At 48.5% G+C, this 20,235-nt stretch overlaps 1 protein-coding gene across 2 annotated transcripts in view; it reads left to right on the forward strand.

Annotated features, from left to right (window-relative positions):
* The window catches only part of TTC28 (tetratricopeptide repeat domain 28), a 78,806-nt gene that overhangs the window by 48,272 nt on the left and 10,299 nt on the right, over nt 1-20,235 (forward strand). For both annotated transcript variants that reach the window (XM_021544728.2, XM_077787206.1), the window contains exons 6-16: nt 948-2,289; nt 2,629-3,152; nt 4,690-4,799; nt 4,976-5,105; nt 5,514-5,732; nt 7,653-7,818; nt 10,406-10,546; nt 14,443-14,587; nt 15,489-15,668; nt 16,723-17,443; nt 19,096-19,220. In XM_021544728.2, the coding sequence (XP_021400403.1) occupies nt 948-2,289; nt 2,629-3,152; nt 4,690-4,799; nt 4,976-5,105; nt 5,514-5,732; nt 7,653-7,818; nt 10,406-10,546; nt 14,443-14,587; nt 15,489-15,668; nt 16,723-17,443; nt 19,096-19,220 (3,803 nt within the window). The remainder of the gene's footprint in view (nt 1-947; nt 2,290-2,628; nt 3,153-4,689; nt 4,800-4,975; nt 5,106-5,513; nt 5,733-7,652; nt 7,819-10,405; nt 10,547-14,442; nt 14,588-15,488; nt 15,669-16,722; nt 17,444-19,095; nt 19,221-20,235) is intronic.

Here is a 20,235-nt window from a genome sequence, read left to right on the forward strand (position 1 = left end):
TGCATTTCCCTAATGCAGATGGAAGGCACCCTGAAGTGTGTGATCCAGTGTTAAGCAGGGCAGACATAGACTGTAACAGAGCCCAGCTGCTGCAGTGTTCTGTAGGGAGATAATCTGAACTCTGGGACGAGGTGAGCAGGAGGTGATGGACTGAGGATGAAGCACAAGCTGTCAGCCTTTCACAAGATGTGGAGTTTAACCAGAAGTCTCAGGTTCTCAACCTTTGCAAAGCATCTGGTATTTCCAAACACTCAGGCTTCATGTGCAGACCAGGCTTTCCAGCCTCTGCAGCTTTTAAGGGTTGCCACTGTGATGGAGAGAAGACATTTCACATTATTAATAGAACACAATTTAAAGTCTCTTAGTGCTGCCTCTTTGCAGCTCCAAGAGAACTTCTGTACTTCTTTTCATGTGCTCATCATGTTGCCCAAAGATGCCAGATATTTTCTCTTGAAGCTTATGCAATTAATGTCAAAAAACATTTGAGAGCCTCCTTCAGTGGCTCCCAAACCTTTGCAAAGTAGCCACAGGCATTATTAGCACAGAGTTTAATTGAGTGTAGGTGGTATCATCAGCAAAATCAGAGCTCCTCTTCCCATGTCTCCTAACAAATGCAAGCTGATTGAACTGAAATTGAAAAGCATCTGCAAGTGCTGTCTCACTCATTGTGTCTGAGCTCTGGAGCTACCAGGTATGACTTGTGGAAATAAACAGCAATTTTATAAGGCCAGACTATGTCTGGTTGTTGTAGTGAATGGGTGCTTTTGTATAACATGAAACCTAAACCTTCCCTGGGCTTTCCCTGTTAGAAGCACGGAGGCAGTTTGTTCAGAAGGGCTGTGAGGAGGCAGGGAAGGGGCCGGGCTGCAGGCAGTCCTGGTGTGCAGGGTGCTGCAGAGGTTTAGCACAGGGCGCTGTGTGTTGAGCTGGTTTCTGTTGTTTTCCAGGAATCATTCACCAGATGAAAGGTGACTATGACACCGCGCTGCGGCTGCACAAGACACACCTGTCCATAGCGCAGGAGCTGAGCGATTACGCGGCCCAGGGCCGGGCCTACGGCAACATGGGCAACGCCTACAACGCCCTGGGCATGTATGACCAGGCTGTCAAGTACCATCGGCAGGAGCTGCAGATCTCCATGGAGGTCAACGACCGCGCTTCTCAGGCATCCACACACGGGAACTTGGCAGTTGCTTATCAGGCGCTGGGTGCCCATGACCGTGCTCTGCAGCACTACCAAAATCATCTCAACATTGCCCGGGAGCTGCGCGACATCCAGAGCGAAGCGCGAGCCCTCAGCAACTTGGGCAACTTCCACTGCACGCGAGGAGAGTTCGTGCAGGCGGCCCCGTACTATGAGCAGTACCTGCGCTTGTCCCCTGAGCTGCAGGACATGGAAGGCGAGGGGAAAGTTTGCCACAACCTTGGCTATGCCCATTATTGCCTCGGGAACTATGAGGAAGCTGTTAAGTACTACGAGCAGGATCTTGCCTTAGCAAAGGATCTTCATGACAAGCTGAGCCAGGCCAAAGCCTATTGCAACCTGGGCCTGGCCTTCAAAGCCTTGATGGACTTCAGCAAAGCAGAGGAGTGTCAAAAATACCTGTTGTCCCTGGCACAGTCTCTGAACAATTCCCAGGCCAAATTCCGAGCTCTGGGGAACTTGGGGGATATTTTTGTCTGTAAAAAAGATGTACATGGTGCAATAAAATTTTATGAGCAGCAGTTGAGCTTAGCCCATCACGTTAAAGACAGGAGACTGGAAGCCAATGCCTATGCAGCCCTGGGCTCTGCATACAGGATGGTACAGAAGTGTGACAAGGCTTTAGGTTACCATACACAGGAGCTGGAGGTGTACCAAGAGCTGGGGGATATGTCGGGTGAATGCAGAGCACATGGTCACCTTGCTGCAGTGTATATGTCACTTGGGAAGTACACCATGGCCTTCAAGTGCTACGAAGAACAGCTGGAGCTGGGGCAGAAGTTGAAGGACCCCAGCATCGAAGCCCAGGTCTACGGTAACATGGGCATTACCAAGATGAACATGAATGTCATGGAGGAAGCCATTGGCTACTTTGAGCAGCAGCTGGCCATGCTGCAGCAGCTCAGTGGGAACGAATCCGTATTAGATCGGGGCCGAGCATATGGGAACCTGGGAGATTGTTATGAGGCTCTGGGAGATTTTGAGGAAGCTATAAAGTATTATGAACAGTACCTGTCTGTGGCTCAAAGCTTGAACCGTATGCAAGATCAGGCGAAGGCCTACCGAGGCTTGGGCAGTGGGCACAGGTAAGGAGCTGCATGTGTGTTCTGATGTCAGTGAAGTACAAGTACAGTCCTTGCAGTGTGGTACTGCTGGGGTGTGTTTGAGGGCCTTGGCACACACACAGTGATGTGACATAGGACAGAGTTGGAGTCCTGTGGATGCTGAAGACTGTGCTGACAGCTCAAATTCCAAAGCTGATGACACTTCCCAGAGAGGAGGAGGTTGATTCAAAAGTGCTGGGGATGTCTCCTGGGGACAAACCCCTGACTAGAAGGTTTGAGCTGGCCTCCGGGGAAATGGCAAAACACCTTCTCTCAAGGAAATATTAGCAAAATAAACACTGCTGTTTTCTTCCCTTGTAGGGCTATGGGAAGTTTACAGCAGGCTCTGGTGTGCTTTGAGAAGAGGCTTGTAGTGGCACACGAGCTGGGGGAGGCATTTAACAAAGCCCAGGCTTACGGGGAGCTGGGAAGCCTGCACAGCCAGCTGGGCAACTACGAGCAAGCCATTTCCTGCCTGGAGCGGCAGCTGAACATCGCCCGGGAGATGAAGGACCGAGCCCTGGAGAGCGACGCTGCCTGTGGCCTGGGCGGGGTGTACCAGCAGATGGGCGAGTACGAGACCGCCCTGCAGTACCACCAGCTGGACCTGCAGATCGCTGAGGAGACCAACAACCCCGCCGGCCAGGGCCGCGCCTACGGCAACCTGGGCCTTACCTACGAGTCCCTGGGCACCTACGAGAGGGCAGTGGTTTATCAGGAGCAGCACCTCAGCATTGCAGCGCAAATGAACGACCTCGTAGCCAAAACCGTGTCTTACAGCAGCCTGGGGAGGACTCATCATGCTTTACAGAATTACTCACAGGCTGTGATGTACCTGCAGGAAGGTAAGAGGCTGAGTTACACAACAGAGCATGTAAGGTCAGAAGGGTGGAAGGGAAACCTGAAGACATGGAGAGGTGAGGTACTGTAAACATGGCTAAAAAGGGATGTGTTTGACAGTGGCCTTTGATGAAGAAGCTCTTGTAGACATTCACAGCTGCTGCTGAGCGTCTGTGTGAGTAGCATCTGTATGGAGCTGTTATGGTGAGCATGCCATCTCAGTTGCAGTCTTCTTGGTGTCCTCTAGACAAAGCATGATCTGTGCCTTCCTCAGGTTATCTTAGGTACTTCAGGGCATGACTCTAGACTGTACCTGGCAGAGTTTCTTTGTAAAGCTCATTTGTGCCTGAAAGTGTAAACCTTATCTATAAATGGCATTGCATACCAGGATCTGGCTCTGGGAAAACCACAGAGGATTATGATGAATCTCTCTGATCCCGAGAGGTCTGTTAGGAGAGATGCTGGTAGCCTATGTGTTCACCTAGGAGTGAGACAAAGTGGGTGACTTCCCCTAAAGTCTGAGTGAAAACAAGTGCTGTTTGATAGAGAGGTGAGAGAAATTCAGCCTGAGGTGTCCAGGAGCCATCTGCCACTGCTGAGTGCTGGGTCAGTGCTGGCCTGGGAGCTGTGCTGTTGCAAGGGGGTGCAGCATGCAGGCAGCAGCTGATCATACTGTGGGCTCTGATGCAGCAGATGAGCAATGGAGCTGGAGTGAAAGAAGCTGGAGGCTGAAGGATGTATTACATCAGTTAGTTTGGTTTTCATGAATCTAACCTTGGCAGGATTCCAGTATGCTGTTGGAAGGGGAGAAATGAAACACAGCTCCTTCTCCTGGTGTGCTGCAGAATTCCTGCATAGCCTGGGAAAGCTAGCTGCTGCTGAGCTCTGTGGTGACAGCCAGGGCCCTGCTTCCCAGGCTGGGGGAAACCCAAGGTGCCTCAGAGGAGGTGTCCCTGTTGTCAGCAGGGGCCACCAAGACAGAGGTTTGGGGTGTGTGGAAGCGGGGACAGCACAGAATGTGCTGCTGGAAGTGAGCTCCAGGTCGTTCAGGCCAGGCCCCTGCCCTCTGCTCTGGCTCAGCACATAAACCATGCAGAGCCTTCCAGAGGGCTGGAGAGAGCTGATGGGAAACAAGCCAGGAATGTGGCAAGAGGTGTCTTTTCTGGCAGTGTTTGACAGCTCCGTGTGATTTTGTTTGTCTGTTTGGCTTTTAGAGTTTAAAAGTTGAACTTTCTGATAGGGGCTTACTGAGTGTGTCTCAGGGGATGGCGCCTTAAACTCACTTAGGGAGGTCTCAGTCCATGGAATTGTCTGTCACCTCTCATGCTGGTGCTGATGTGAGGGCAGTACCAGCACTGCTACTGCCCCACTGGTCATCCTGGTGCTGTCCCCGTCCTGCTCTCCATCCCACCACTGGTGCTGCCTCACTTTCTGTCCCAGTGCTCGCACTCCACAGCTGTCTCTACCTGCACAGGAGCCCCTGGGACTGAGGCCACAGCCTCTTCTCCCCTCTGGCACTCACTCACTCTAACTCCTTTTCAGGACTGAGGCTGGCAGAGCAGCTGGGTCGCAGAGAAGATGAAGCAAAAATCCGTCACGGCCTCGGCCTCTCCCTCTGGGCGAGTGGCAACCTGGAGGAGTCCCAGCACCAGGTACACATGACATGGTCTGCCCCGTGCTGGGGGCTTGTGTCCTCCAAGGCCTCTGGGTGGTTCCTGTTCTCAGGGAGGGTGTGGGGCAGAGCTCCCCAGGCTGAGGGGATGGGTGCTGCTCTCCCAGGCAGTGCTGTGTGGCCATGAGGAAGTGACTGTGGCTGTTTCCCTCCCAGCTGTACCGCGCCTCCGCGCTGTTTGAAACCATCCGCCACGAGGTGCAGCTGAGCACGGATTACAAACTGTCACTCTTCGACCTGCAGACATCCTCCTATCAGGCCCTGCAGCGAGTTCTTGTCAGTCTGGGTAAGACATGCCTTCAGTTGCTGAGGCTGAACTCCAGACTCATCACAGGAGTTCAGCTGGACTTGTGGGGTGGCAGTTCCTGATATGTCCTTTGCTCCACAGCTGTCCAGTACAGCATTTCTATTCCAGGGCAGCATTATGGGTGTTTTTCTTTGAGTTTGGGACACCTTTGGTTCTTCTTTCTTGCTTCTTTCATTGATTTGCCTTTCTGTGGCTCATTGTGTTATTGCCTGCAGCAAATATATTCTGTGAGACTGTGTTCCAGCACAGAGACTGCTCTTTTGGGAAATAGGTGGCACTGCTTCCCCAGGTTTCTTTGGGATTGGGATAGCAACTGTCCCTGTTCCATGAATGTGGCACTGCAGACCACACTTGTGTCAGGTCTGAGAGATGGTTTTGTCTTTTTAGGTCACCATGATGAGGCACTCGCAGTAGCAGAGAGGGGACGAACGAGGGCTTTTGCTGACCTGCTCGTGGAACGTCAGACTGGGCAGCAGGACTCGGATCCCTACTCTCCCGTGACCCTTGACCAGGTCCTGGAGACTGTGAATGGCCAGAGGGGACTTGTTCTCTACTACTCACTGGCTGCAGGTTATCTGTACAGCTGGCTGCTGGCTCCTGGGGCAGGTGAGCTCCTTTTTGGACACAAGAGCCTGGGAACAGGGAGAATAGGAATGATTTTGGGACCAGAGTGAATGTAGGAGGGAATAATTTCCATCTAGTACCTTGAAGCTGAATAGACTAAAAGCTATGGCATAGTCACAGCAGTAATGACTCAGAAGTGCTTATTCAGGACTTTGATGTTCACCTGGAGATGGAAATGTTTCACATGTTTAATATTTTCATTTTTCAACCTCCAATCTGTATATATTTCCCACAGGGCAGAACAGAAGAGTAATGAAATTCCAAGTATGTTGGCTCTATGAGAATCTTCTATGCATAAGAATCCCTACTTTAATTATAGTTCTGTGCTTTATTCTTCCAAAAGCTTTTGACGCTTATTCACTGAAGTGGATTGCAGAAAACAGAAGGGCATCCCCACTTCCTGATATGCCATTGAACTACTTGATCCTCACATGAATGTGGAAACACTTATCACAGAGGAGCAAGGAGGATTAATTTGAAGAGGATTGCTTTTTGCAGACAGCTGTTATTCATTATCTAATAAAGTGATGACTGTAAATTTTAACAAGTTCTTTCTGGATATAATTTAATAATTGCAGCCCTTCATCATGACAAAGCTAGAGAGATAAAAAGCACAATTTAGGTTGCATGAAAAATGCTTCAGAAAGAGAAGGAAGCATTCACACATGCCTGATTTAGATGGGATGACAGTGGCTGGAAGAGACACTTTCGGGAGTGTTTTGCAATGTCTGAGTGTAAGATAGGATTGTCCTGCTGTGCATCCAGTCACTAATTGGCTCTTCAGACCTGTAGTTTGCATAGTAAAATGCCAATAATTCTATAGTATCACTGTCTGAGCTTATTAAAATTATATGGATCAAGTGTAGCATTTGCCACTGAGCTTCATGATCAGTCTCCTCTTTGCCCAAAGTGAGTCTTGGAGAAAAGCAGTTGCAGTGTTTGAGTCTGTAGTTTGTGACTGCCTCTTTGAAGGTTCTGTCAGGTGATGGGAAGGATACAGGCTCTGGTGTTTGGCTCAATAAACTTTGTTGGGAGCCCTTCAGTAGTGACTCTGGTCCAGTCATGGTGGCCTGTTCTTGTTCACTGACAGAGGGAGCAGCTTAAGGGTCCTCATTGTCCCACTGATGTGGAACCCTCAGAACCTCTTGGTTGTTGCTGTGTTTGCTTCTGTTGCTGCAGGAGGAGTTGCTTTATTCTTTGTTCCTCTGCTCTTCTCTGTGTGTAATAATTGATGCTGCTAAGGCATCCAGAGCAGCCTTTTACTGTTGATCACAGGCTGCAGAATTAATTATCTCAGGAAGAATAGACCAGTCTGAAAGCAGGAAGGTTTTATCTGCAGTAGCAGTGGAATTCTCAGCAAAACAGGAAGTGGCCTTTATCTGGTTTACCCATTGTGAAATGCTATCTTTTAATAATTCACTGTGCTTTAATCCATCTTCTTTCCTTTTATAGAGTGAAATCACTGTGTGTGATGTGAGGAGGTTCTGCTGTAGTAACAACACTCTTGTTCAGCCTTGTATGTTCAGTTAATTTTCTCAGAGGCTATTAATAGGTATTTTTCATGTGCATCACTTGAAATGTGAATTAAACTAGTAGAGGCTTGTATGGAAGATCTGGTTTATAATTTATATGAGTGCTGCAATAGCAAAGGCATTCTGAGCATCTTGTAAAAGCTCTCCTCTGCCTTTGTGCCTTTGAGCCATTATCTGCAAAGTACAAATCCAGATTTTAAAAACAAGGCTGAAAATGCTGGAGAAGTTCAGTGGAGACCTGGCATAGAACACTTTGCCCCAGTTATGCTGGAAACACCAAATGCTTGGGGCTGTGCCATCTTCTTAGACAGCTGCTGGCAGCGCTGTTGTAGCCCTGCAGAAATAACCTCCTGATTGTGGTGCCTTGCAGGAATTCTGAAATTCCATGAGTATTATCTGGGTGACAGCCTGACAGAAAATGCTGGGGACTTCCATGAAGCCAACAGCGTGGCCCTGCAGACACTGACAAACTCAGCACTGGAGCAGCACATCTCCAGTGTGAGGGAGGCTCTGGGAGTAGATTCCTACTACACCAGGTGAGTTGGGATGAGGGTGTCTAACATCCTGCTCTCCTACCTGAATTTATAATATTTTGGGATGAGCTAATTGGCTGAGAAGTCTGAGAACTGAGAGTCAGAGAAGGGGCAAATTTCCAGTGCAGCAACAAAAAAATGGGTTTGTTTTTGTAACCATGATTATTTTCCTGCCAAACTACTCTATGCACATGCAAATAAGATCCAAACCTACAAGCTGTGTGGTGAATCTGTGGACTGGATGAGGAGGCAGGTGCCATGTCTGACTGCATATGGACGGATTTCATCCTGCTTACAGTTTCCAGTGTAATTAATTTTCTTTCAACTGCTTTGAAAAAACTGCAAATACCTTAGGAATTCTAACTACCCCCCCAGTGTGACTTGTGGCTATAGCTGAGTGAATAATTTAGAAACCACATGTTGATTGTTGAGTCTTACCCTGCAGACATGCAAATACACAAGATCTATACTGAAATCTGCAGTTGGGCCTCATGCAGCAGTTTTGCAGGTACAATTTTTAGTTTCATTAACTATTTGTCACCACAGATTCTCCTCCTGGCAAAGGCAGTCCTTCAGTCTTCAGGTTCTGGGATGAGTTTTTAATTTGCTGGGATGTCAGCTTCTTCCTCACTTTGTGGTAATGGTAGGGGTATGTTTTTGGTTAAGGATTCTGGGTTTAATGCTTGTCTCCAGGATCCTTGGACTACTGTGGCACAGTAATAGGCAGACGTTCTTTCCCCATGTCAAAATCACGTGCAGGGAATCAAGCAAACAAATCTTGGCTGTTCCACGTGGGTGAACATCACTTTCTACTTTGCAACTTCTTCCCCTCAGCCCTGCTGTTTGCACTGCTCTCCAGGGCCCCAGCAGAAGCTGCCAGCCTCAGGCTCTGCCCAGCAGCAGGGTGTGAGTATGCACAGCACGTGTGGAGGAGCTTGACTGCTCAGTCCCTGGCTTGCTGGAGTGCTCTGGGGTTCAGGTTGAAGAGTTTGTGTCCATGCTGCTGTGAGCAGGGTCAGAGGTACTGCTGAGCCTCCAGAGCATGTCTTCACACTTTTTGGAGAGGAAGGGATGCACAGGATGTTCAGTTCCACACTGCAGCCTTCAGGTTCTGCTAGAAAGGGTTCTTTTCAGCTGGTCTAATTAATCCTCAAAGTAATGCATTCTTGGGAAAAAAAAAAAAGTGTAAGGGATTTTAAAGTCTGCTTGAACTTGTGTCAGAACAGACTCAGTTCTCTTTAAGAAGAGCATGTGACCTGCTCTCTTGGGTTCATGAACTCAAGATTTTTGCCTCTTTTAAGGAGCTGTGAGTGTTACTCCAAACTGTGCCAGGACTCAGAGCTAAGCATGCCTCAGCTGGATGAAAAATGTGCAGGGAGAAGCTGTGGACAACCTTTTCTTCTTCCTTTTTTCCCTTATGTTGGTTTTTTCAATCCCCTGTCTGTGGTTCAGCTGTCCCTGTTTCAGTGTTCATGAAGTGATTGGCTTTTTTCAGGATTTACCAGGTTATGAATCATATTGGCCAGGCAGCAACAGAGGTACAGCTCTCATTGCCTGCACAAGTACAGGTTGTGTGTTCATTTAATTCCTGTGCTCTTTATTGAGAAACATGCCCTTGAGGAGAGGCTTCAAGCTGTCAGGAACCCAAAAAGAAGCAGAAATGAGATGCAAGGAGGCTTCATTGGGTAGCATTGTAGGTTTATCTTAAGTGCACAAATTCCAAGGTTTGTAATGTGCCATTGTTATGGTTTAGGAATGGTACCCCCCAGTTTAGCTCTCCCACTGAGACTCTCCCAAACCCCAGTACTGATTGCTTGCTCCCTCCCTCCTTCTGGTGTCTGGAGAAGAGAATTGGAGGCACAAAAAGTGAAGATCATAGGTTGAGATAAGAACAATTTACTGGAAACAGCAATGAGACAAGGAAACAAATAGTAACAGCAACAACATTAACTACAAAAGTGCACAAAACACAGAGAATGATTCACATGTAAAATGCTCACTGAGCCTAACCCAGCTCACCATGAGCACCCCAGCTGCACGGAGAAAATTGAGATATTAATGTCAGGAGGCTGGGAATTTAGAATTGTTGGGCTGATTCTCTGTATTGCTGCTGCACTTGGGCATTGATAGAGTAAATCCTTCTGTGCTTTCCCTCTTTGTATAACAGGAGTGGCAGCACAGCTCTATGCTATGTGGAGGAAATATGTGGAGCTTGAATTTAGTTGTTGAGATTTAGAAAGGATGTGCTCACACTGTTCTTAGGCAGATAAGGGTTGAGCTGGTGTTTCTGCAGACTCAGCTTTTCAGTGTTGTGCTGCAGCTTTAGAAATCCCTGCCTGCAGTGAACAGAAAGGCTCTGCACCCCCACCTGCGTGTGCCACTCACTAAGCCTTGAGGAATCCCAGAAGAGGAGAAAAGGGGCTGGGGCTGTCTTATATGCCTGACAAAAGACAAGCCAGGGAAGATTTGGCATTAGTGTTTGGATGAGCTTCTGTTTGAAAAACATTTTTGCTCAGACTGGCTGAGCATTTGTCATCAAGCTGTTGCTCCTTCTCGCATCAATGACCCTTCATCTCACTGATTCCCCCAGAGCTTGTGCTAGCAGCGAGACAGAGAGTGAAGCTGGGGATATCATGGACCAGCAGTTTGAGGAGATGAATAACAAGCTGAACTCAATGACTGATCCAACTGGCTTCCTGAGGATGGTCAGCAGGAACAACCTATTGAACAGGTGAGAATGCAGCAGTGCTGCAGGGGTCAGCAAGCAGGAGATGTCTTGGTGATGGGCTTCTCTGTAAATTGCAAGTTTAGGTGCAGCCAGTGCTCTAGGGGAGAGCCAGCAAGGACTGGTCCCCGTTGTAACTGATGACTGTCCAGAGGAACAACTGTTCTGAATTTGCTCTTCTCCTGGCCAAGTGCTGATTTGAGACTCCAGACAATTGCAGGGAAGCACTGTTTTGTCCCTGCTATGTGTGAGATGTGGAACCTGGAGCTCCCTCCTGCACACTTGTTACAGAAATACATGTTTCTGTTAATCTCATGTGTTGTACCAATTAAGTGGGAATATGTTGCATTTCCAGAGTTACAGGATTGTACTAGCTGCAAGTTTCCACTCATTTTCTGCCTCTTACAACTTGTTCTCAGCCTTTCACATGACTGTGCTGATTAGGGCTTAGCGCGACCATTTGGAAAGAAAATTGAGGACAGAATTTTTCCAGTGTGACTGCGTGATGCAACCCAGGGTTTCTGACTGGATCTGTGCTCGATTGTGGTTTATGAGCACAGGATACCCTAAGCCTTTCTCAGCTGGAAAAGAAAATGTAATCAGCCTGGAGTGTTGTGAGCCACCACTGGAGCTTGTGAACTGTTACAGCACAGAACTGGGAGCTGCCTGCTGGCAGCAGCAACTGGCCTGATTTTCTTTTCAGAATCCACAAGCATATCTGTTCAAGCTGCTGCACTGATGAAGGACTGAGTACTTGCTAGTTTTGGATCACACAGGAAGATCCCCAGAATTGCTGAGATGTTTTGCTGGTTTATCAGACTTAGAAAGAGAGGAGATTGTCCTTCTGATTACAGGGGGAAGTAGGATGTGATTCTGTTCCAGGGAATGCTGATCTTCAGGGACACTGCAGTGCCAACCATGCCACATCTGGTTTTCTGCTTCACAGGAGCCACATACATTACTTTGAATCCAGACTTAGGAGCTTAGTTCAGGTGTCTTGTCAAGTAAGTAGTTTGCACCTATTAGGAGCAGCCCAGGGATGGGGCATCTTGGGTATTTAACTAAAAGCACCCTCAGAAGAGAAGCAGGGGAAGCATTAGAAGCAGCTGTGTCTGTGATGTTCTTACAATGAGCACTGAGATGAGAAAATGAGACTGCTGGATGGCCTCCCTACCTTCCCCTCTCCTTTTGCCTGTGCAGGGGGACCTGGGGATGGAGCTAATACTTCCACATCTGTTTGCAGCTGGCTAGCTGAGCCCTGAATTCAGGGTAGGCGCTTTTAAGCAGAGAATAGTAGGATTTTTTTCTCAGTTCTGCTTAGAAAAGCAAACTTGGAGGGTTGGTAGTTCACTTAGAGAACTTCTGAGAGAAAATAGACTTTGGAGGAGAAAGAAACACTGAAGGAACACTGTGGTGATCTCAGGACTGGGGAACAGCTGTTTGAGCTGAGGATGCCACTGGTACAGCCACTAAGATAGCCACAGTGGCTTGTGTCTTCTTGCAGCTTCTATTTCCTCTGCTCCTTAGGTAGGGCAAGGTGATCAGCATCATTGGAGCCTATTATTCCCCTCAGAGCCTGGAGAAGCATACAGCTGACCCTCTCCAGAGCAGAGGGATGGGGGCAGCACAGGCAGATGGGCCAGCAGTGGCTGGGGAGTCTTGCCTGTGGTGGTTCTCTGCCCTCCAGGATGCAGTGCTGCAGCTGCTGACACCCTGGCAGACCACCCTGGCAGAGAGTGCTGGCTGGGCTGTGGGTTTTTTGCATCCACTGGTGTGTTCTGGAGATACTGGTGGATCCTTGAAAGGATCCACAGGGAGCTGAGATCTGGCTGTTTTCTGGAGCTTCCTGCAGCTTTGTATGTTGTGTGTGTCAAGACTCTGAATGTGGATTTAGGGCTGCATCTCTAGGAAGAGTCTCTTTGAGGAAGGCTTGATGGGTATTCAGCTTCCTGAGGCTGTCAGACCCCTGCAGCACCAGCCTGACTTCCAGCCCCCTCCCAATGACTGTGCTTGGCCATGGGGACTGCTTGACTTGTCCAAAATCCTAATTAGTGCTGGTCCTGGGATGAACCCCTCCCTTCTGCCTGGGCCCAGCCACTCATCCTCAGCAGGCAGAGCCAGCACCTGTGAGGCTGGTGGTCAGCCAGGTCAGTCTGACCCTGTTCTCTGAGGCTTTGCTTTGTTCCTGCATCTCTAAGACAAAAGGCAGGGAGCAGAGCTAATCCTGGCTGTTTGTGCTGTTTCTCTGCTTGCTGCAGGCCAGGCTGTCTGTACAAAGGGTTATAAATCAGCAGCACTGCAGAGTCTGAGCAGAGCCTTCCAAATGAGACATTTCACTGTTCAGACATCAGGGGATCCTCTGCATTGCAAGAGTAAGGTGAAAATCATCAGTGCACCTGGAGCCTTTTGTTGGCTTCTTCACGAGGAAAGGATGGGCTGGCCTGGGCTCCTGGTCAGCTTCACTTGCCACAAGAGATCTGTCCATCCTCCCCTGTGGATTGGTTCACTCTTTGTGTACACACACAGAGGCAGGAGATGTGAGAGATTTATGGTGCTTCCTTGGTTTTGTTCTCATAAAAAGCAATCTGAGTGGTGAAGCAATAAATCTAGAGCTGCTTGGCTGGGAAACCCAGGATGCAGGAGGGTTTTGCTGATTGGAATAACCAAGCCCCTATTCCCTGCAGTAAATGAATGTGTAACAATCACTGAACATGGACTGTGGGGCTGGCAAGTGCTGCCTGCTAGCAGCAAACCACTCAGGGAGGATCAGGGCACAGGGTATCCCTGTACATATTTTCTTTCCTGATCTGATGTTAAAAATCTGTGCTTCATAAAGCTGAACCCTGCAGTGAAGTGGGACAGGTGGGTGTGAGGGGAGCACAAGCCTGTGCTGATCCCCTGATGCACAAATCCCCCAGATGAGTTTCCAGCAGCATATTCATACTGTCACTGGCATCTCTGGGTTGGAGAGCATGGACAGTCAGACACCAGGCTTTTGTTGACAGTCTGAGGTTATTCCTATGTGCCCATAAGATGGAAATTCCTTGTGGGTGGTAAGAGCATTTTTCTCTTCAGACAACTGTAGGTTTTAGGCATGATATGAGCTGGGTCAGGAGGCTTCTTGCAGCAGCTGAGGAGAGAAAGGGAGGGGAAAATACAATTTCTGAATCTGTGTGTTGGTATGTACTAGGAATGGCTGGGGCATGTCCCAGGCCTCCCTACCTTTTCTTTGAGGTCTACCTGCTAAAATATTTTGCAAAGTTACCTTTTCCATGTAAAATGGTTGTTCATGGCCCCAAGCCAAGGATAACATTTTTAGGGAGCACAGCTGCTGGACTAGTAAGCCCAGAATGGGGCAACTTCATTTCCTCAGCAGGCAAACACTTGTGGCTGCTGGTGCCAGGAGATCATGTGCAGAGCTCTGTGGGAGTATCAGAAATGGGCACCAGGTGTTGCTCAGCAATGGCAGAAGTGCAGAATCATGATGTCTCGTGGTTTGCCTGTTGTCACATTTCCTCTGGTATCATGCTAGGTCAGTTGGTGCACAACCCAAGTGCAAATCCTCCTGTGGCTGTGGTCAGTTGTCATTGGGTCTCATGCCTGCCTGCACACAGCTGCTACCCATAGGTGTGCAGGAGCAGCTGGGAACAGCACTTCAGGCACTGCAGTGTGGAGAGAAACTCCACAGCAATGTCATGTGCTGTCTGCAGCTGATTCATCCTGCCATTAATGTCACTGTTCACTGAGGTGTGAAGCTGAATGGGAGACTAAAGTCCTCCCATGAAGCATCCTAGAGAGCAGAGTCCCCTGGGCGACAGGGCCTGGCTCGTGTCAGAAGTCAGGGCAGCCACAGGGCAGCTCAGATTCTTGCAGCTAACCTCTCCCTTGGCTTTTGCCCACAGGAGCTGTCAGAGCATGACCAGCCTGTTCAGCAGTACCATGTCTCCTGTAAAGGATGGAACATCATCACTTCCAAGGAAGCAGACTTCTTTCACCAAGCCCCCACTCCGTGCTCTCTACGACTTACTCATAGGACCCATGGAAGGAGTAAGGCTTTGCACAGACACCAAAACCCTCTCAGTGTGGGAAAGCAAGAACAAACAGCTTGGGGCTGGTTTCTGAAGCATGGTATTTTCACAGAACAGTCTGGGTTGGAAGGGGTCTTAGCAACCACCTAGAGACAAGGATCTAGTCCTGGTTTTGGTTTTGGGTTTTTTTTTTTTTTTTTTTTTTTTGTTTGTTTGTTTGTTTGTTTTTTGATTTGTTTGTTTGTTTGTTTTTGTGGGCTGCCAGTGTTTAAGCTGGAACAAATTGAAGTGCTTTGAATTTACTCTTTCCTGGAGTGAAAACAAATTGGTTTTATGATATACTAGATGAATAAATTTCCACAGTTACATGGGAACAGGAGCAGTTGCCACATATCGTGCCCAGCTGCATGTTCCCTATTGACTAATCTCTCTGCTTCCTGGTTAGATGTTTTGGTGACTCTGGGTTGATGATGATGTCAAGTGTCTGGAAGTGCAGGCCACGGACACAGCCTGTCTGTAGATGGTTCACTCTTCAGAGGAAGTGGCTTTTTAGAAATTCAATATCAGAAGGAATATTCTCTGACAAAGGATAAGGTGATGACAGTACTGACAAAGCATAGTTGGTTAGGGTTAGCCAAGATTTCAGGCTGGAGCAGAAGGAGCTGCAGTACCAGGGTGAGGCTGAGGCCAGGGTGATGACCCAGAGCAGACAGGTCAGTGCCCTCAGGGCTCACCTGTCCCCATGGAACTGGCTGGGCACAGGTGAGCAGCAATGCTCATCTGTCACACAGAGCATGGTGCTGATGTGGGTGTTTCCAAACCTGACACGGGGTCAGAGTAGAGCCTGATACTTGGGAAGCGCAGCTGTGGATGCGGGTGGAGTGAAAGGACCAAACTAATTCTCTCTGCTTTCTTTTCAGGGTTTGATGCATTCCAGTGGGCCTGTTGGCCGCCACCGTCAGCTGGTCCTGGTTCTGGAGGGAGAACTGTACCTCATTCCTTTTGCTCTCCTGAAGGGCAGTTCCTCCAACGAGTACCTCTACGAGCGTTTCAGCCTCATTGCAGTGCCATCCATCCAGTCACTGAATCCCAGCTCCAAGGTCTGACACTGCTTATGAAACCTCTCCTGTGGGTGCAGGTCCTGGTACATGCTCACAAAGCAGCAGCTCTGTCCTGCTGTGCCAGACACAAGAACAGAAACCACAAACAGGCCACCCTGGGTCTGAGGAGTACGCTGAGCACCACAGCTCTGAAGTAGGTTCTGATGTAGTTCCTGCAGCACACAATCACAGCCCCAGGCATGCCAGGAAGGACAAGGGGATTGGATCATTTGGATATCCTCCTCTAAAGGATTGCATGTGCTGGGTGTGGAACTACATGGCAGACTACAGAGATGTAGGTGTCTGTGATCTGTGCTGAGCTTTCTTGCCAAGCTGACTGTCCTGTTGCATTGCTGGTATGTTCACCTCCATTTTAGCATTCTGAGTGGGGAAGACTGCTAAATGTCTCATGACACCAAAGCGATGAGGGAAGGCAAATCCCACAGGTAAATCCTGTGGAAGTATCTTCATGCTGAGGTTTGGCAGCAGCATTTCTAATGCCCAGGTCTCTGGGAGAATGCACCAAGTCACATTTGCTCTTGCTGGGCAGTGTTTTGTGGCACATCTTGGTTTGCCCTGGGTTAAGCACAGTTAGTGGAACAGCAGAAGGGTGTGAATGCTGTCAGCATTACTGCTCTTCCATTCAGTATCAGCTGCATACAGCACCTGCTGCTGGCAGTGCTGACACTGATCTTGGAAATACAGGTATGAGGAACCACTTAGTGAGTGATTGCAGGTGGTGTTCTAGGAATGTGAGAACCTGGAATCTTCTTTATGTTTTTAGCTCTGCTGCAACCATCAAAGGAACCTGGGCTGTATCTGTTGCTTTCTGTTCTTACGTTTTTGTCTATTCAAGATCTGGGGATAGAAATCTTCACCAGACTCAGAGGTATTCCATATAGTAGTTAAAAAGAAGAAACTAAAGAAATGCACTCTTCCTGAAATTATGACAATCAGACTTGTGTTTAGAGCCAAAGGGACAGGATAGTTTATTACCAGCAGCATAAAAAACAGATTTTTGAGTACCATTTTCTCTTTCTCTTTCTCTGTCTAGTCCCATGTGAGGAAGAATACTCCTGCTTACTCCAGTTCTACCTCAATGGCAGCTGTGATAGGAAATCCCAAGCTCCCTTCAGCAGTTATGGACAGGTGGCTGTGGGGACCTATGCCTTCTGCAGAGGAGGAAGCATATATGGTATCTGAATTACTTGGCTGCCAGCCCTTAGTTGGCAGCTCATCAACAAAAGAGAGAGTCATGAGTGCCCTCACTCAGGCAGAATGTGTCCATTTTGCAACCCATGTCTCCTGGAAATTGGCTGCTTTGGTCCTGACACCCAACACTGACAGCAACCCAGCCAGCAGCAAGAGTTCCTTTGGGAACCCCTACACAATCCCAGAATCTCTTAGGATGCAGGATGATGCCAGTGATGTGGAGAGCATCTCAGACTGCCCTCCTCTCCAGGAGTTCCTGCTTACAGCAGCTGATGTGCTGGATCTGCGTCTTCCTGTCAAGCTGGTGGTTCTTGGCTCTTACCAAGAGTCCAACAGCAAAGTCACTTCTGATGGAGTCATTGGCTTGACAAGAGCATTCCTGGCTGCTGGGGCTCAATGTGTCCTTGTGTCACTTTGGCCCATTCCTGTGGCTGCTTCCAAAATGTTTGTGCACGCCTTCTATTCCTCTCTCTTAAACGGGATGAAAGCCAGCGCAGCCCTGGGAGAAGCAATGAAAACTGTGCAGAGCAGCAAGCAGTTCTCCCATCCAGCCAACTGGGCAGGTAGGAAGAGTCTTCTTCTGGACAAATCAGGTGGGGTTTCTAGGGAGCTGCCAAACTGTATGAGCTAAGCAAGGTAATTGGGAGCAGCGTGTGCACTGTGCTTTCCTGGAATTCAGCCGCTGTGTCTCAGACTCTGATTCAGCTGAGTGTGGCTGAATGTCAGTGTCACAGGACTCATCAGCATTTCACTGGGCACAGTAGGTGGGTATGGATTGGGTATAATTAGAAGCAGTTGTGAGGTGAAGTGTGTTTCATGACTGGAAAGAAATAAAGTGCATTACAACAATTCATTCTCTATGTTTGAAATCTCCAGGCTCATGCTTCCTGTGTCTGTGGGATGGAGTCAGCTGGAGCACACACATAGACTTTTAAATGGAAAATTTAGTGACACTTCAACAGGAGGCAGGAGAAGTGCTGCTAGAAGCAGCAGCAGCAAGTAGCTGTGATTTCAGTGACATAAGCTTTGTAGGGCTTATTGCTTTGGTCCTTTTAGAAGAAAGGTTTCCCTTGCTTCCATTGGGAATATCTCAGCAGAGTCAGCGCCTTGTGCAGTGCTGGTGCTTGCTCCCTCTCAATTAGATCTATACTTTGAGATTTGGAATGACAAAGTCTTGGAGTTCAGCAGTGCTGTGATAGGAATATATACAGATAACCTAATTTTTCTTCCTGGCATGAGGCCTGGTTTTTGAAAGCTGCAGGCATTCCCCAAATTGATTTTTGCACAGGCAGCAGAAGCATGGTTTTTAGCTCAGAAAACTGTGGTGAATATGGCTCTGGTGTGAACTGCATATGGCTGGAGGAGCAGGAACTTGTTAAAATGAATCAGGCTGACAGTGATTTCAGGCATGTTGAGTCCAGCATTAGGATGTGGTTCAGGTAGTACCAGCTGTGAGCTGAGTTCAGGTTACGGTCCACAGTTCAGTCAGGATTTTATTTTCCTTCCAAGATCTTTCTGTCACAAAAGAGCACTAAAAAGCTCAGAAGTGACCACTTCCTATTTAGAAAAGAAATAGAGTGGACACGGTGCTTGGCATTATTGCCAGCAAGCAGAGACTTTCAGCTGCTCAGGCTTCTGAGTACTGCCCCTTCCATGGCACTGTGCAAGTTCATCCCACGCAGTCCCTGGCCCACCACTGACCCTTGGCACTGAGTCTTGGACAGAGCACCAGAGCCAGGAGCTGCTGCATCCTCACTGCATGAGTGAGAAGGGAAATGTAGAGCTCTTTGTGCTGTCATCTGGGGGAGTCTGGCATTGAATGGGGCATGAGCCAGGACCAGGACAGTGAAAACCTTTCATGTTCAGAGTTCTGTTTCATGACCACTGTTGGCATGTGTTGATTTCTGTGGCTGCAGAGGAGACCTGGAGCATGCCTGGACAAGTTTAGCTGCAATCCAATGGTTTTCTGCTTGCTTGAACAGGAAGATGCTGTTGATTTAATAGCAGGGGACAGTAAGAACTATCTAGAAACTTTCTGGAAGTTCAGTCTGTATGACTGGGCAGGGAGTGGGCAGCAGCTCTGGGAAAAGAATGTTCTTGTGCAGGGTACAGTGAACCATCGTTCACTGGTCAGAGGGCAGAGGACATCTGTGTCTGGTTTGAGTATTTCCCATAAAAACAAGAGGTTGACTGTCTCTCATTCTGACTCCTGCAGGCTTCATGCTTATTGGGAGTGATATGAAGCTGAACAGCCCTTCCTCGCTGGTAGGACAGGCCCTGACTGAGATCCTGCAGCACCCTGAAAGGGCCCGGGATGCTCTGCGTGTTCTCCTTCATCTGGTAAGGGAAAGGAAGCGCTACCACAGCCACTCTGGTGCTGGGACATCCTCATCTGAGGGCATGAGGGGAACCCTGAGTGGAACAGCAGCCACTCCCACTTGAAAATATATACATATACACCTTCATCTCCCCTCCCCTACTATGATGTAGCCTCTTGCAAAACTCCGGGTCAGTGTGGAAAGATTTGGACACCTAAGGAAGTGCTCAGTGCAAAAAGAGGCAAAGTAAGCAGAATCTTAGATTGTATTGTGACAGAATCTTCCCCAGATCCATCTGGTTTGCATTAGCTGTTGAGTTGGGTTTCTGCTTAAGGGGTAAGCATTGGGATTAATTGTTTATACAGGGAAATAGCTACGAGCATGGCAGTCATGGAAACACAGAGCACAGTCACTGCTGTCTCTGCGTGTTTGGAAGATAAGAGGCCCTGCTGTCCCCATCTGTGCCACCAGTCTGTCCTGGGGAACAGCGGGACTGGAGCCAACTGCCAGGTGGCTGGAATGATCACTCATGACTTCTAATACTTTTCTTCCCAGTGCATCTGTGGTCTCACAGGAGTGTGAAGTATCCATGGAATGATGGAAACCTGTGAATATTGCTGGTCTTCCCAGTTGCTGGGGTTTGTGGACATTCATCTCTCTTTCCTGTTTGCTGTGTGGCTGCAGGCTCTTTGTCTGGTAATAAGCAGCCTGGAACCCCAGAGTGAATCATCTTTAGGGAGAAATGCAGCTGCTAGGCTTACAGGAAACTATCCCAAACAAACTGCTACTTCATGTCTTGTGGCATTATTGTTCCCAGCATCCCAGAGAATATTGACACTCATCACTGTGATGTTGCAGCTGTGAATGCTGAGTTATTGAAGCTTCTCTTTCCAAGGCACTAATGTCCTCTTGTGGGAGACGGGCCAGGATCAATTTTGGATTTGCTGTCTCCCAGCCTGCTGTTCCAGCCTCTTGTCTGCGTAAAGAGAGCCAGTCAGTAACAGCATCTTGTACAGTGAGCTGTGTCATTTCCCCAC

Source organism: Lonchura striata, chromosome 18 (assembly GCF_046129695.1).
Source record: "Lonchura striata isolate bLonStr1 chromosome 18, bLonStr1.mat, whole genome shotgun sequence".
In the NCBI taxonomy this organism is placed as follows: Eukaryota; Metazoa; Chordata; class Aves; order Passeriformes; family Estrildidae; genus Lonchura; species Lonchura striata.